Source organism: Carassius auratus, chromosome 43, assembly GCF_003368295.1.
Source record: "Carassius auratus strain Wakin chromosome 43, ASM336829v1, whole genome shotgun sequence".
In the NCBI taxonomy this organism is placed as follows: domain Eukaryota; kingdom Metazoa; phylum Chordata; class Actinopteri; order Cypriniformes; family Cyprinidae; genus Carassius; species Carassius auratus.
Genome location: NC_039285.1, coordinates 863,843 through 878,574, shown reverse-complemented (window position 1 = coordinate 878,574; position 14,732 = coordinate 863,843). Strand labels below are relative to the sequence as shown.

Below are 14,732 nucleotides of genomic sequence, written 5' to 3'. Positions count from 1 at the left end.
AGTTTCTTCCATAAAAGTCCTACAAGTTGCATATATGAGTTTACTTTACTGGGCAGAATTCATAGTTTATAAATCGATTGCACGAAAGAGAATGCAGTTTTTTTTTTTCGAAAGAGAATGCAGTCGAGAGCAGCGCGAGTCTTTCGTGACGTCACGACGTCGACTGCAGTGAACCGGAGTGGAAGCGCAAGCTCGAGCGCCGCGTCGAAGCGCAGCGACGTTTTCATCTCATTTAATTTCCTCTTCATCCACAGGCCCGCTTCGGACGGTCTGATCTCGAACCCACAACAACAGCTGGATGCTCGGAACAAACCGGGGTCTGAACCAGCAGAAGAGAACCAGACGCTCGCGCGCGATATTCGCTGGGTGAGTCTCCGGTCATCGAGACGGCCAATGTATCTCTCATGTCCGATCCGATTTTACACTGATTACTGATCGTATGCTGGTATGTTCCTCCCTCTGGTCGCTGTGTGCTCGTGCACTTGTGATTTCACACACTGCATTTCTGCTCATTGCGTGTGAAGACCGCAGCGCGTGAAATAAATCACAGTTTAGGTGCATGTAGAGATCAGCAGGCGTGGTTCTCTAAACAGCTCTGATCACACAGATGCATAGAATTCATTTGTCATGCATGCACTTAAACACATACAGATGAAGCTCTGATTTCTCTTCTCGTTGAGCTGATTTTACTGTTGCATCTGCTTGTTTTATTCGAGTTGACCGCATTCATCGTTTACTATAGTACACTGTGGTACTTCGATATTTCTGAGTGGTTGTCATGCATCATGGCATTCCCATGCAAAATTATTTTATCATGATATTACTGGCGTCTGTCCAAAAGCATGGTTTTATTATGATGTGTCGCCTATAATATTGCATGTTAATTCAGGATAATTGGGACTTTTTTAATTTACCCAATCATTGCAATGGCAAAAAAAGTGTTCCAATTTACCAGAATTCATCATAAATAAACCATGATGTTTATATTGCATGATATTTGCATTGCACACCAAGATACTGTAAGGAATAATGCAGTAGTACCGTGTTTAATGAATGTGCTGTCAGTGCTAACGAGCATGTTGTGAAACGAGGAGACATGGCCTCAGGAGTTTAAAGAGCCAGACAGCATCACGCGAGGAGACCGTCTGTTGCGTTTGCCACCGGACGCTTGTGTGCCAAGACCCCCGACCTGGACGTGCAGGAGGATTCTGGGACCAGCTTTGGGAAATGCATGCTTCTGATTGGCCGGCGGCTGGAGGAGACACTTGCTCATTAAGCAGGGTTTCCACAGCCATTTCCAACCAAAGTGTGCTTTTCTCAGGCTCTGAGAAAATAAATATTTAAGGCAGGACACTACAGGTGAATAAAGTAGAGATATTAACTGATAAATAAATATAAAACTCCTCTGATCTGTTTGTGGAGCTCCCGTGTTTTCAGAGAGACTCTGATGTGGAGTGCATTGATTAAACTTCATCAGTTTTCCGGTTCACGATTCCCAGCGGCCTTCAGCGCTCCGTGTGATTGACAGCTGGATCACAGCAGGCCGGTTCAGGCAGATCTGGTGCTTTTCTTTCTGTTCTGCTGATGCTCAGAAATTATAATGTTGTTGATGTTCGGTCAGCCACGGGAAGTGTTGGGATGTTTCAATCACACTAATTTATATTCGATGCAAAGAAAGACCTGCAAACACTATTATTTTGCAAGCTCAGTTTAGAAATGTTAAAGCAATAGATGTGTTTTGAAGACGAAGATAGTGTTGTGTTGCTCGTGGTTAGTTAGTGGCTAAAAAGTTGCATCACCACAAGACCATCTGATGAGATGACTGAAGGATAAACACGTTATTATCTATAAAAGTTTGATGCAAACATGAAATATCCGGTTTTCCATGGTTTGTGTGGTTCTTGTGTTTCTGATCTCCGTAATCCTGTATGAGCTGAAAGCAGAAGCGCTCGAACCGTCCTCTAGGGATCGTCACAGGTGTGTGAACAGGAAGTAGAATCACGAGCACCTGCAGCGAGCGCGTCAGTGTTTTATTTCCAGCGATGACGTCACTGAAGTGTGTCCTGAGATGATCCAGCCGCTCATTTGAATGAATCTGATGGAGATAACCGTCCGTGAAGGTCACTGCTGTGGATTATTGTGATGTTTTTATCAGACTCTCATTCTGACGGCACCCATTCACTGCTGAGACACTGATGCAATGCTGCATTTCTCCAAATCTGACGAAGAAACAAACTCATCCTGATCTGGGATGGGCTTTCAGCTGATGTTAATCTTCAGACGAACTGTTCCTTTAACTCGAGGTCTCAGATTGAAGAGAGACTGTCCTCCGTCTTTATTTGAAGTCTCTCGGGACGGAGAAACCGGTTCTTTCTCCGACCTCTTCATCTTTCACATTGAAGCAGTTCAGATGTTGTTAATCCAGTCTGTGTTTCTGACCTTTATCGTGTTTTGTTCCGAGTGTCTGAGGCATGCAGAGCTCAGGTGTGTGTGTGTGTGTGTGTGTGTGTGAGTGAGAAATGTTGTAGCTTGTTTAATTATTTAGTGTTTAGCTTTATTATTCATATCTGCTGAAAACACGTTTTATAATGCTGAGAGATCACATTAAAACACGAATTGAATCATTACTCAATAATTTAAAAAAAAAGTTTAAAACATGTAATTGGGGATGCATGATTAATCTAAATGATGATTCGTTATTCGTGAAATGATGCCTCATTATTCTTTTATTCATAGCATTTTATAATCGAAATGCAGGTTTTTGTGTTTTAATTTTCATTTATTTTGTGTTTTTTTTTGTTTTACCCTAACAGTTCCTGAACATTGCATTTGTATTTGACGTCTGATATAAAAATATAAAGAACGATCTATTTCTGTCTTTTCTTTTAGTTACTTAAATGTTAACTGGAATAAAATAATAGATTTACACACAAACAAACTTTTTTTCGCAGCTCAGTAAATCATTTTCTCATCGAGTCTATTTAGGGAAATCCTCTGTGCCCTCTCTCTCTCTCTGTCTCTCTGTCTCTCTCTCTCTCTCTCTCTTTATCACAGAGACACAGTGTGTGTGTGTGTGTGTGTGAGAGAGAGAGAGAGCGAGTGAGTATTTTTGTATTTTATTTCAGCTTGCTTTGTATTTTAGTAGATTTATTTTCTTTTATTATTCTTATTTTTTTATTTTATTATTTTTTTTTTTTTTGGCTTCAGTTTATTCCAGTTTTAGGATTGATTGATTGATTGATTGATTGGTCAGTCATTGGGTCAGAATCAGAATGAAGCTCTTTCATCTATAATGTAACGCTGAAGATGAATGTGTGTCAACCGTTTTCAGAGCGAGACCAGATTTAGACACTTTACCCACAACCTCCTAAACTCTCTCTCTCACACACACACACACACACACACACACACACACTCCTCCTACTCAGAAGTTTAATGGAAAATCTGTGTCGGTTCTGTTCTCAGAGGGTTGTTTCACTTCCTGTTCCTGACCGTTTGAGGGGCGTCATCATCACGCTCACATTCGGCCATTTCTCACTCTGACCTCATGCTGTTATTCTCTGTCAATAATGTTTACTGCACTAAATGTTTGATTTGACCCTGCGGCCCTGTCTCTCTCTCTCTCTCTCTCTCTCTCACACACACTGAGTGACTGTGTGTGTGTGTGTGTGTGTGTGTGTCTCCTCAGCTCTGATGGTCCTCATCAGCCTGTGACTCTCAGAGACTCCAGCATCAGTCCTCATGTCTGCTCTACAGGTACACACACACACACTCCACTCTGCAGGAAAACTGCACATTATATTTGCATAACTTAAATAAACCCTTTTTTCAGGGTGACTTATTTATTTACTTTTTTTTGTAAATAATAATTTATATTTTATATTTATAATTTATATTTACTAATTATATTTTCCATGAGGTACATTAACCCCTATTTTAGGGAGTTGGTTTATTTATTCATTTGTTTTGTTAAAAGACGTATTTCTATTTTGCATGAGGTAAATAAACCCTATTTAAGGGTTTGCTTTTTGTTGTTGTTGCATGAAATAAACAAGTTGCACATGTTGATTGATTAGCTATTTGTTTATTTTAATTATTTATTTTTTTATTTATATTTATTTATTTTGAATGCATTTTAGAATGTGGTATTTTGGTATTTATTTTGGACCGTTTTATTTATTTTTTCTTAATTTAGTTTGAATATTTGAATATTTATATTGGTTTTTCAAGGTTAAGTTTATTTATTGCTTTTTATTAATTTGTACTTATTTTTTTTTTTTTTTTTTTTTGCATGTGATAATTTTCAATTATCAAAATGATCATGACTGTAATGGATGTTTGTTTGACATATTTTCAAATTGTGCCAAATCACTTTATTAATTTACATAACTATTAATAAAAATATATTTTATAAAAAATATGTATAAAACTAGATGTTGGAGTGAGTTATGGGTTCTCTCTCAGGTGTCATGGCCGCCGGGCACCGAGTGTGTGGCCAAGTATAACTTCCAGGGCAGCACAGAGCAGGACCTGCCCTTCTGCAAAGGAGACCTGCTGACCATCATCGGCGTGACCAAGGTGAGATCAGTCTCCAAACGTCCTGAAGGACACAGTGACACGTCTGGCATTTACTAAATACTGTTTCTCAGAAATATCATTGATGGGCATCTTTTAGACTTCTCTGAAAATCGTTGATTTCCTCTAAAATATTAAACTGGAAGTGCTATTTTTGTGTATATGGATGTAAGAAAAATGTATAAATAATTCTATATAATTTATTTAATATTAATTGAAGTTTTATAGATATTATTAAAATATTTTAAAATATTTTTACCGTGAGTTTAGTAGTTTAAAATACTTTATACTATATAAATAAATTATAAATATGTATAATTTATTTATATAATATTTTTCATACATGGAATGCAACCCAAAAGTGCTTCACAAGCATAAAACAAATATTAAAAATACCATATTGTGATATATTTTTTTATAAACAAATAAAAGTATTTTAAAATCAATCCTTTGATGAACTGGTAACCAATGTTGTTCCATTAAAACCAGTTTAATAGGTTCTAAGTTTTTTATTTTTATTTCAATACTCTAAATGCTGCATTTTGTATCAAGTGTAGTTTAACTAGAGACCCTTCGGTAAGCCATTATATTAATTCATATTAATATGAAACCCAAATCACAATATATATAATAGTTTACACTGTTTTTTTGCATCATGTCTGTTGCAGTGATTGTAGTGGCTTTGTCATAAATGTTGACATGTATATATTGAACAGACATCTTCAGTCGTGCTCATGTTCTCCAGTGATTGATCGATTAATGGATTTATTGATTCAGGACCCAAACTGGTACAAAGCGAAGAACTCTGTTGGCCGAGAGGGAATGATTCCCGCAAACTACGTCCAGAAGAGAGAAGGCGTCAAATCTGGAGGAAAACTCAGTCTGATGCCGTGAGTTCATGATCTTTATTCTGTCTGTCTGCTTTATGCAAATCCACCTAATACCACACATTCTCTCTCTCACACACACACACACACACACACTCTCACTTACACAAACACACGCACACATACACTATTTCTATAGTAAAACACTGACTGACTGTAAACAGTGAAGCTGATGGAGCACAGCAGTAAATAGCAGGGTCGTCTGTATTCAGATGGAATGTTATTGCATTAATTATTTATATACAAGGACAATAAAAGGGGTCCCAGAACAGAGCCCTGAGGGACACCTTTGGAAAGTTACAAAATAGATCAAGTACAGTCTTTTAAAAGCACACACTGTGTTCGTCCTGAAAGATAGTTGGCAAACCATGTAATAGTCTTTACAGAAAGACCAACACTGGAGAGTATATTTAGGAGTATGCCATATATACACAGACTTGCTCACAAACACACATACACGTTTGTATGATGATCTTTTTAGTTTCCTACAGGCCCCAAAAAATCGTTATGGAGGCTCTGTGTGTCTCAGTTCTTGAAGTATCGAGGAAGCACAAGTACATTCCCAGTGTCAGTTTGTCTGTGTTTTTGGATGAAGGTTGTGTTCAGCACAGAGCTCATGACCCACAATCCTCTGCGTTTGCAGATTCTTCCCAAACATTATTTTCTAACCCGATTAGACTGAACAATCATCATTCTGTGACATCCTTTCCGCCACACAACAGACCGTTTCAGACACTTTAACTCTTGATGATCGTTACTCACGGGGTTTCTCAGTAATTGAGTGAAATGCTGAAGTGAAACAGTGATGGGTCAGCGTGTCCCGGCAGAGCTGTGATGTCATCACTTCAAACAGCACCAATGCAGGAAGTGCATTAATGTGATTAATTAAAGAGCAGTTATGTGTGGCGGTCAATACTGAAGCATTTTAACTGTCGAATGCACATTTTATTTATTCATTTTATTTTTATGCATATATATATAATATATATATATATATATATATATATAGTGTCCATAAAAAATTATAGATAATTTAATCTTATCAATTTTTTTTTTTTTTTTTTTTGCATGTAGCTACATTTTTATTTGTTTTAGTAACTTTAGTGCTGTAACTTAAACTTTAATTTCAGCTAGTTGCCAAGGCTGCATTTAAAAAATATATATATTTTTTTTACTTTTTTTAATGCATTTTTATATAAATATATATATATATATATATAATAGTTTTAGTTAACAATAGTAGCAATTATCATATTTGATTGAAATGGAACGATGATGTCAGATTTATCTGGACGTTACTGAAATCAAAAGAGCATCAGATAATTCGGACTGAACTTCTTTGACATGTTTGAGTCGCGTGATGTCTGTCTGCTCTGAAGTCTCTCTGTCCTGTACGTACTGTACGATCAGAGAAAGGCCCAGTGAGTAAACGAGTGGACTGATTGCTCTGTTTGTCAGGTGGTTTCACGGTAAGATCACGCGTGAGCAGGTGGAGCGGCTGCTGTATCCTCCGGAGACCGGGCTGTTCCTGGTGCGCGAGAGCACGAACTACCCCGGAGACTACACGCTGTGTGTGAGCTGCGACGGCAAGGTGGAGCACTACCGCATCATCTACCACAGCGGCAGACTGTCCATCGACGAGGAGGAGTACTTCGACAACCTCATGCAGCTGGTGGAGGTGTGTGTGTGTGTGTGTGTGTGTGTGTGTAGTGAAGGGTGTGTGTGCCTCGAGGCATTCCTCACATTCTCTAAGTCTTGTTTCTCTCGATGGCGTGTCATAACAAGCTGATCATGAATCAACGTCACACACACATCTTGTGAAACCACTGTAGACAAGAGCAGACCTGTGTGTGTGTGTGTGTGTGTGTGTGTGTGTGTGTGTGTGTGCTCTCCAATGAGATTTCTGCCCTCTAGTGGCTAGTGTGTTTTTATGAAACTAAATTAATAATGAGAGCAAAGTAAAAAAAAAATATATATATATATATATATATATATATTTTTTGTATGACCTTTTTTTGTTTTAAATGAATATAATTTTTTTTTTTTTTACAAAATCATTATACAAATATTTAACAAATTTTAAATTATCACAAAAAAACGACTTAATGTTTTTTTTTATTTGTAACTTTTCAAAAAAATAATTTTTTTACAAAATTATAAAAAATGACAAAAAATTTAGTCTAAAAATATCTAACAAATATCCTAAAATTATGCAAAAAACACCTGTAGATGGAGTTGTAGTGATTTGAGAGCGTGTGATTGGTCTTGTTCGAAGTGTTTATGTAATTCGTTTTCCTCCTGGATGTTTGTTGTTGGTGGCATGAAAACGAACATGTTTTGTTTTCACCGGAAACATCCAGCAGAGCGCCGTGAGATGAATGTGACCTCTATCCCAGCATGCTCTGCTCCTCCCTCAGGCGGCTGTCCGTCACTCTTCCCCTCCACAGCCTCTGTGTGTTTCCTCTCTCACATGTTCACAGGAAGTGCTCTGACAGCCGCTGCGACCCCTGAGCACAGTTCAGGACCGTTTCTGTGTGAAACAAGTGATGGTGCATATATTAATGCATGCATGTGTTCCTGTGGCTCAGTGGAAGAGCATTCTGTCAGGAGCGCAAAAGGTCATGGGTTCAAATCCCAGGGAACACACATATAATGTATAGCCTGCATGCACTGTATAAAAATGTCTGCTAAATGCATAAATGTAAATGTGTGTGTGTGTGTGTGCAGCACTACACCAGAGATGCTGACGGTCTGTGCACACGCCTCATTAAGCCCAAGCTGATGGAGGGGACGGTGGCGGCGCAGGACGAGTTCTCCAGGAGTGAGTGTCTCTCTGAGCTTCATCCTGACCTGAGCTGGTTCATTATTATAATAATACTACTGTAGATTTGCTTATATTCTGAAGTAGTTTTTATTGATACTTTCAGATTTCAATTTAAATATAGTTCTGATTTTATGTCTGTTTTATTAGTTTTTGTTTATGAGATATTACTATATGTGACTCTAAAGCAGTATTGAGTCTCTGGGGTACATTTGTAGCAATAGCCAAAAATGCATTGTATGCCAGAAATTATTAGGATAATAAATAAAGATCATGTTCCATGAAGAGATTTAGTAAATTTTCTACTGTAAATATATAAAAACGTAATGTTTGATCAGTAATATGCATTGTTAATAACTTCATTTGAACAACTTTAAAGATGATTTTCTCAATATTTATATTGTTTTGCTCCCTCAGGTTCCAGATTTTCAAACATTGTCCAAACAAACCATACATCAATGAAGAGATTATTTATTTTTAAAAGAATTGACCATTATGTTTTGTGCATTTAGGTTTAGTTTAATAATAATGCATTAGTTGAGTTTCAATTTTGATTCATTTCATTTATTTCCAGTTAATCTTTTATTTTGGTATTACTCACATACTATTATAGTTTTTAATAATTTTGAAGTAGCTTTATGTTTTTTAGTTTTTAATTTTATTTTAATTTAAATATTAGTAATTTTGTTATCGTGCTTTTGTCATTTTTCTTTCTCAAAGTTACTATTTGGGTTTAATTCATTATAAATAAAGTTCTATATTTTTTGTTCTAGTTCCATTTTAGTTTATTTCAGTTAGTAATTGTCTTTTATTATTATCTGTTATAGTTATCATTTTTATTTGTTAATATATCGAAGCAACTTTTTACTTTAGTATTTGTACTTACTAAATGTTGTGCTTGCATCAAATTTATTAGTTTTTATTTTAAATACTTCTCTTTAGGTTTAATTAAATGTTCAGTTTTAGTTTTTATTTTATTTCCAGTTACTCATTTAAGTGCTCCAACAAAGTTAATCTGATATGTATGCTTTATTTCTGCTTCATTTCAGTAAACAGAAATGTTTTATAAGTCGTTTGATGAGAAGAACCCTCATGCAATCTGTGCTAGAAACTAAATTCTTAACTTTGGGAAATAAAGCTGAAGTGAAAGGGTTTGATCTCTGTGTGTCTTCACAGGTGGATGGGCTCTCACCAGTAAAGATCTTAAAATCATTCAGACCATCGGCAAGGGAGAGTTCGGAGGTGTGTGAAGAGCTGAGCGACGCTGTGTTTGAGGACGAGAGATCCGTGTGTAATCTGTGTGTGTGTGTGTGTGTGTGTGTGTGTGTGTGTGCAGACGTGATGCTGGGAGATTACCGAGGGACGAAGGTGGCAGTGAAGTGCATCAAACACGACGCCACGGCTCAGGCCTTCCTCGCTGAAGCTTCAGTCATGACGTGAGTACAGATGATCACAAACACTTTCACCTTTACTTCACAAAAAGACATCTAGCTGCTGGATTTTTTCTCCAGTGTTTTTATCAGCGCTTCACATGTGTGTGTGTGTGTGTGTGTGTGTATGTGTGTTGCAGTCAGCTGAGACACACTAACCTGGTGCAGTTATTAGGGGTGATCTTGGAGGAACAAGGCAGTTTGTGCATCGTGACTGAATACATGTCTAAGGTCGGTGGTGTTTCTCTCAATGTTGCTGTCAGATGTTGTACCGTGAGCTCTTTTATACCAATCTACTGTTGATGAATCGTGACCCGAGTTCTCTGTATCGTTTTTATATTGCTTTATGTTATAGATGTTGGAAAGTGCGTGTTCTGTCTCTTTAATTTTGCAGCTGGAAGTAGTAAAGCATCAACTTTCCAAAATAAAAGTCCTAGTCCATTTCTGCCTTTTTTATAATAAGTAATAGTAAGTTTAAGTGCATTATATCTCCATATCTTTTTAAGACCGTATTGTATCTGAACAGAAACTTCTCAATAATGAGTGAATGTGAAAAAAAGATTTCAATGCCGCCATGTTATTAACATGTTTTTATTTCATTTAGCCTTGTTTTATTAATTAAAAATGTTTATATATATATTTGTTTATATATATATATATATATATATATATATATATATATATATATACTTATAAATACATCTATTTATAAATATATCTATTTATAAATATTTATTTATATATATATATATATATATATATATTTATAAATATATTTTATATATATATATATTGTTTATATATATTAAATTATTATTATTTTTATTAAATTTAAATATATGCATTTAGCAGACGCTTTTTATCCAAAGCGACTTACATTTTAATATATAAATAATATTATATATTAATAAATATATAATTGTATGACATTTTTATATCATCTGAGAATTACTTATGTTAACCACAGTGTAATGAATGAAATATATAACTCATGATTGCTAAAAACCGGTCCAAATTGATGAAACCTATAATTTTTTTGTAACAAAACAACAATAATTAATTAGTCCAAAAGTGTGTGAGGTATGAAGAAAAGATGGAATATATTTTGCAAACATTTTTGACACTAATGTAGCTTCATTGATAATTTAACAAAAAGTGTTTTTGGCACTAATGGTGCTCCATACACAGCTTACCATACAAAATGACCCGGACATGAAATGTGACATGCTTTAAAAATAGTTAAAAAATAATGTAAACAAATAAAATGTGTCTGTCTATGTGTGTGTGTGTGTGTGTGTGTGTGTGTGTAACAGGGCAGTCTGGTGGATTACCTGCGCTCTCGGGGCCGGACCGTGTTGGGAGGCGAGTGTCTGCTCAAGTTCTCTCTGTGAGTAAATCTACACGTGTCTGTGTGTCAGCTGTGTGTGTGTGTGTGTGTCAGCTGTGTGTGTGTGTGTGTGTCAGCTGTGTGTGTGTGTGTGTCAGGTGTGTGTGTGTGTGTCTGGATCTTTAGCGTGTTTGTGTCTCAGGGACGTCTGCGAGGCCATGGAGTATCTGGAGGCCAATAACTTCGTGCACAGAGATCTGGCGGCTCGTAATGTGCTGGTGTCCGATGATAACATCGCTAAAGTCAGCGACTTCGGACTGACCAAAGAGGCGTCGTCCACTCAGGACACGGCCAAGCTGCCCGTCAAATGGACGTCGCCCGAGGCGCTGCGAGAGAAGGTACTGGTTTCTGTATTTCAAGAAAAGCTTCAGATTAAATTCGAAGCTTGTGTCTGGAAGAGTGACTTTCCTGCAGGGTTCATCCAAGCGTTCTGCTCTAGTTTTCCCAGTTGCTCTTCTACATTGTGAATCTCCACAGTAGTCGTTTCATGGCATTGATATATTTTACTCTTGTGTTTTTCCAGAGGTTTTCTACGAAATCCGACGTGTGGAGCTATGGTGTCCTTCTGTGGGAGATCTACTCTTTCGGACGGGTGCCGTACCCCAGAATCGTAAGAGTCTCATTGTTTTCATTCTTTTGACAAGAAATACACTGCATTTTCATTTATAATATATAGAAATATATACACTAGCAGTCAAAAGTTTCTGACTGTAAGTAAGATTTTGTTTTTTAAAGAAGTCTCTTCTGCTAAAACACACTTATAGTGTTTATAATGTTTGTAAACATTTCCTTATATTTACCAGTAGTTTTCATTATAGAATCTGATTGTAATTATAGAATGTGATGCATACACCAATGCAATACAATTTAGACCTAGTGCAAGCTAATAATTAAATCATAAAAATGTAAAGTAAAACTAATTTAAACCCTTGAACGCTAAAAATAGACATTTGTTTAGCTACTTGTCACTGCGACCCATCTCAGTGTTATTAAATTGTTTGAAATATTTCCTTTATTCAGAGATATTTCGAGTAAGTATTTTATTTTTAGGGGTTTGGCTAAAAAAACATTTGCAATTAAATTAATAAACATGAAAACTACACGCCCAAAGTCTTCCATTGTGTAATCAGATTATGAGCATTTTGAAATGTAATGTATTTTTAAATTTTATTATTTATATTTATTATTTTAAAATTAAAATAATTTCTTGTATGCCAGCTTTAGATGCAGTGTTTGTAGTTTCTCTGTATGGTGTGCTGCGTCTCCGTGTGTGTCCAGCAGAGGGCGCTCTGTCCGTGTCTCTGTGTGTCCAGCAGAGGGCGCTCTGTGTCTCCGCTCTGTCCGTGTCTCTGTGTGTCCAGCAGAGGGCGCTCTGTGTCTCCGCTCTGTCCGTGTCTCTGTGTGTCCAGCAGAGGGCGCTCTGTCCGTGTCTCTGTGTGTCCAGCAGAGGGCGCTCTGTGTCTCCGCTCTGTCCGTGTCTCTGTGTGTCCAGCAGAGGGCGCTCTGTCCGTGTCTCTGTGTGTCCAGCAGAGGGCGCTCTGTCCGTGTCTCTGTGTGTCCAGCAGAGGGCGCTCTGTGTCTCCGCTCTGTCCGTGTCTCTGTGTGTCCAGCAGAGGGCGCTCTGTCCGTGTCTCTGTGTGTCCAGCAGAGGGCGCTCTGTGTCTCCGCTCTGTCCGTGTCTCTGTGTCTCCACTCTGTCCGTGTCTCTGTGTGTCCAGCAGAGGGCGCTCTGTCCGTGTCTCTGTGTGTCCAGCAGAGGGCGCTCTGTCCGTGTCTCTGTGTGTCCAGCAGAGGGCGCTCTGTCCGTGTCTCTGTGTGTCCAGCAGAGGGCGCTCTGTCCGTGTCTCTGTGTGTCCAGCAGAGGGCGCTCTGTCCGTGTCTCTGTGTGTCCAGCAGAGGGCGCTCTGTCCGTGTCTCTGTGTGTCCAGCAGAGGGCGCTCTGTCCGTGTCTCTGTGTGTCCAGCAGAGGGCGCTCTGTCCGTGTCTCTGTGTGTCCAGCAGAGGGCGCTCTCATCTCTCTCTGTGTCTCTGCAGCCGCTGAAGGAGGTGGTGCCGCGGGTGGAGAAGGGCTATAGGATGGAGGCTCCTGACGGCTGTCCGGTCGCCGTCTATGACCTGATGAAGCAGTGCTGGACGCTGGACCCCACCGGACGACCCTCGTTCCGTCTGCTGCGTGAGAAGCTGCAGCACATCAGAGCTAAAGAGCTGCACCTGTGAGAGCTACACATCACAAACCAAACCTCGCACTGTGGCTCCACACACTCTTGGACGTGGACTGTTAATCTGGACGCTCTCCTGTGATCTGTGACACGAGAGGAGGAACACACTGACGCGAGTGTGTGTGCGTGTGCATGTGTGAGAGTGAGCGTGCGTGTACGAGTGTGTATGCGTTTGAGTGAGAGTAAGAGTGAGTGAGTGTGTGTGTGTGTGCTTTTCTCTGCAATGTGTGTGTGAGAGAGAGTGAGTGTAAGTGTGTGAGCTTGAGTGTGCATGAGCATGTAAGTGTTTGAGTGTGAGTGTGCATGAACATGTGTGTGAGTGCGTGAGCGTTTGTCTGCGTAAGCATGTAAGAGTGTGTGTGCAAAGCGTGCAAGAGTGTGTGTGCGATGGCATGAGTGTGTGTGAGCATGTGAGAGTGTGTGTGAGAGATGGTGTGAGTGTTCGTTCACGTGCCAGTGTGTATGCATGAGTAAGAGTGTGTGTGTGTGTGTGTGTGTGTGTGTGAAAGTGAGAGTATGCGTGTGTAAACGTGTGAGTGCACGTGTGTACGAGAGTGTGTTTGAGCATATGTGAGTGTGATAGCGTGAGTGTGTGTGAGCATGTGACAGTGTGTGTGAGAGATGGTGTGAGTGTACGTTCACGTGCTAGTGCCAGTGTGTATGCATGAGTAAGAGTGCAAGAGTGTGTGTGTGTGTGTGTGTGTGTGTCAAAGTGCCTGCTGGAGCTGACGGAGCAGTGCCTGTGTTCCTCTGACAGCAGACTCAACGCCTGTCTTTTTTATTCTTTTCTTTTTTTAAATGGCTCTTTTTTTAATGTCTGATTTTCTTCTGCACCAAGACGGGTTTGTGTTCACTAGCACCAGACTGAACTGATACAGTGAGCTGGGAAACACACACACTCTCACACACACACACCCCAGCTGAGCTCACATGCCTGCCACCTCACACACACACACACACACACACACACACTGCCTCTAGTGGACTCGGAGGATCAGTCGATCAGAACTCTTGGTCTGTTTTATATTAAAATCTATTTAAGAAGTGAGGTCAGATGGACTCGTGCATGCTCAGAGAGTAACGTGTCAGTGCTTTTAATGTTCATTGTTTTAATATTCTGCCATGATTATGAATAAATCATTCCATCTGACCAGCACGGAGAGTGTGGTTGCTGGGGGGCGGAGCCATCAGCAGGAAGTGACCTCATCAGTGTCGATAAGTGTCACATCTTTCAGACTCTGGTTTGTTTATATCATTTAGTCATTTAATTTATATACTATAGTAGTATTTAATATTTTTGGTTTTATATTTTCATTTTCATTTTAGTTTAGGTTTTAGTACATTTTGTTTTGTTGTCATTTTTAATCGGTTTTGTTTATTTTCATGCAGCTTATTTCAGCGCTGTTTCTAATT

At 38.8% G+C, this 14,732-nt stretch overlaps 1 protein-coding gene across 1 annotated transcript; it reads left to right on the top strand.

Annotated features, from left to right (window-relative positions):
• Positions 1-169: 169 nt before the first annotated feature.
• Positions 170-13,515, top strand: LOC113061381 (tyrosine-protein kinase CSK). Its single transcript, XM_026230433.1, has 13 exons — positions 170-366; positions 3,689-3,756; positions 4,465-4,578; positions 5,353-5,465; positions 6,921-7,140; positions 8,190-8,283; positions 9,460-9,525; positions 9,620-9,719; positions 9,854-9,944; positions 11,027-11,100; positions 11,243-11,438; positions 11,624-11,710; positions 13,135-13,515. The coding sequence occupies exons 2-13, from the start codon at positions 3,742-3,744 to the stop codon at positions 13,315-13,317; spliced, it is 1,353 nt and encodes a 450-aa protein (XP_026086218.1). The 5' UTR covers positions 170-366; positions 3,689-3,741; the 3' UTR covers positions 13,318-13,515.
• Positions 13,516-14,732: the final 1,217 nt, after the last annotated feature.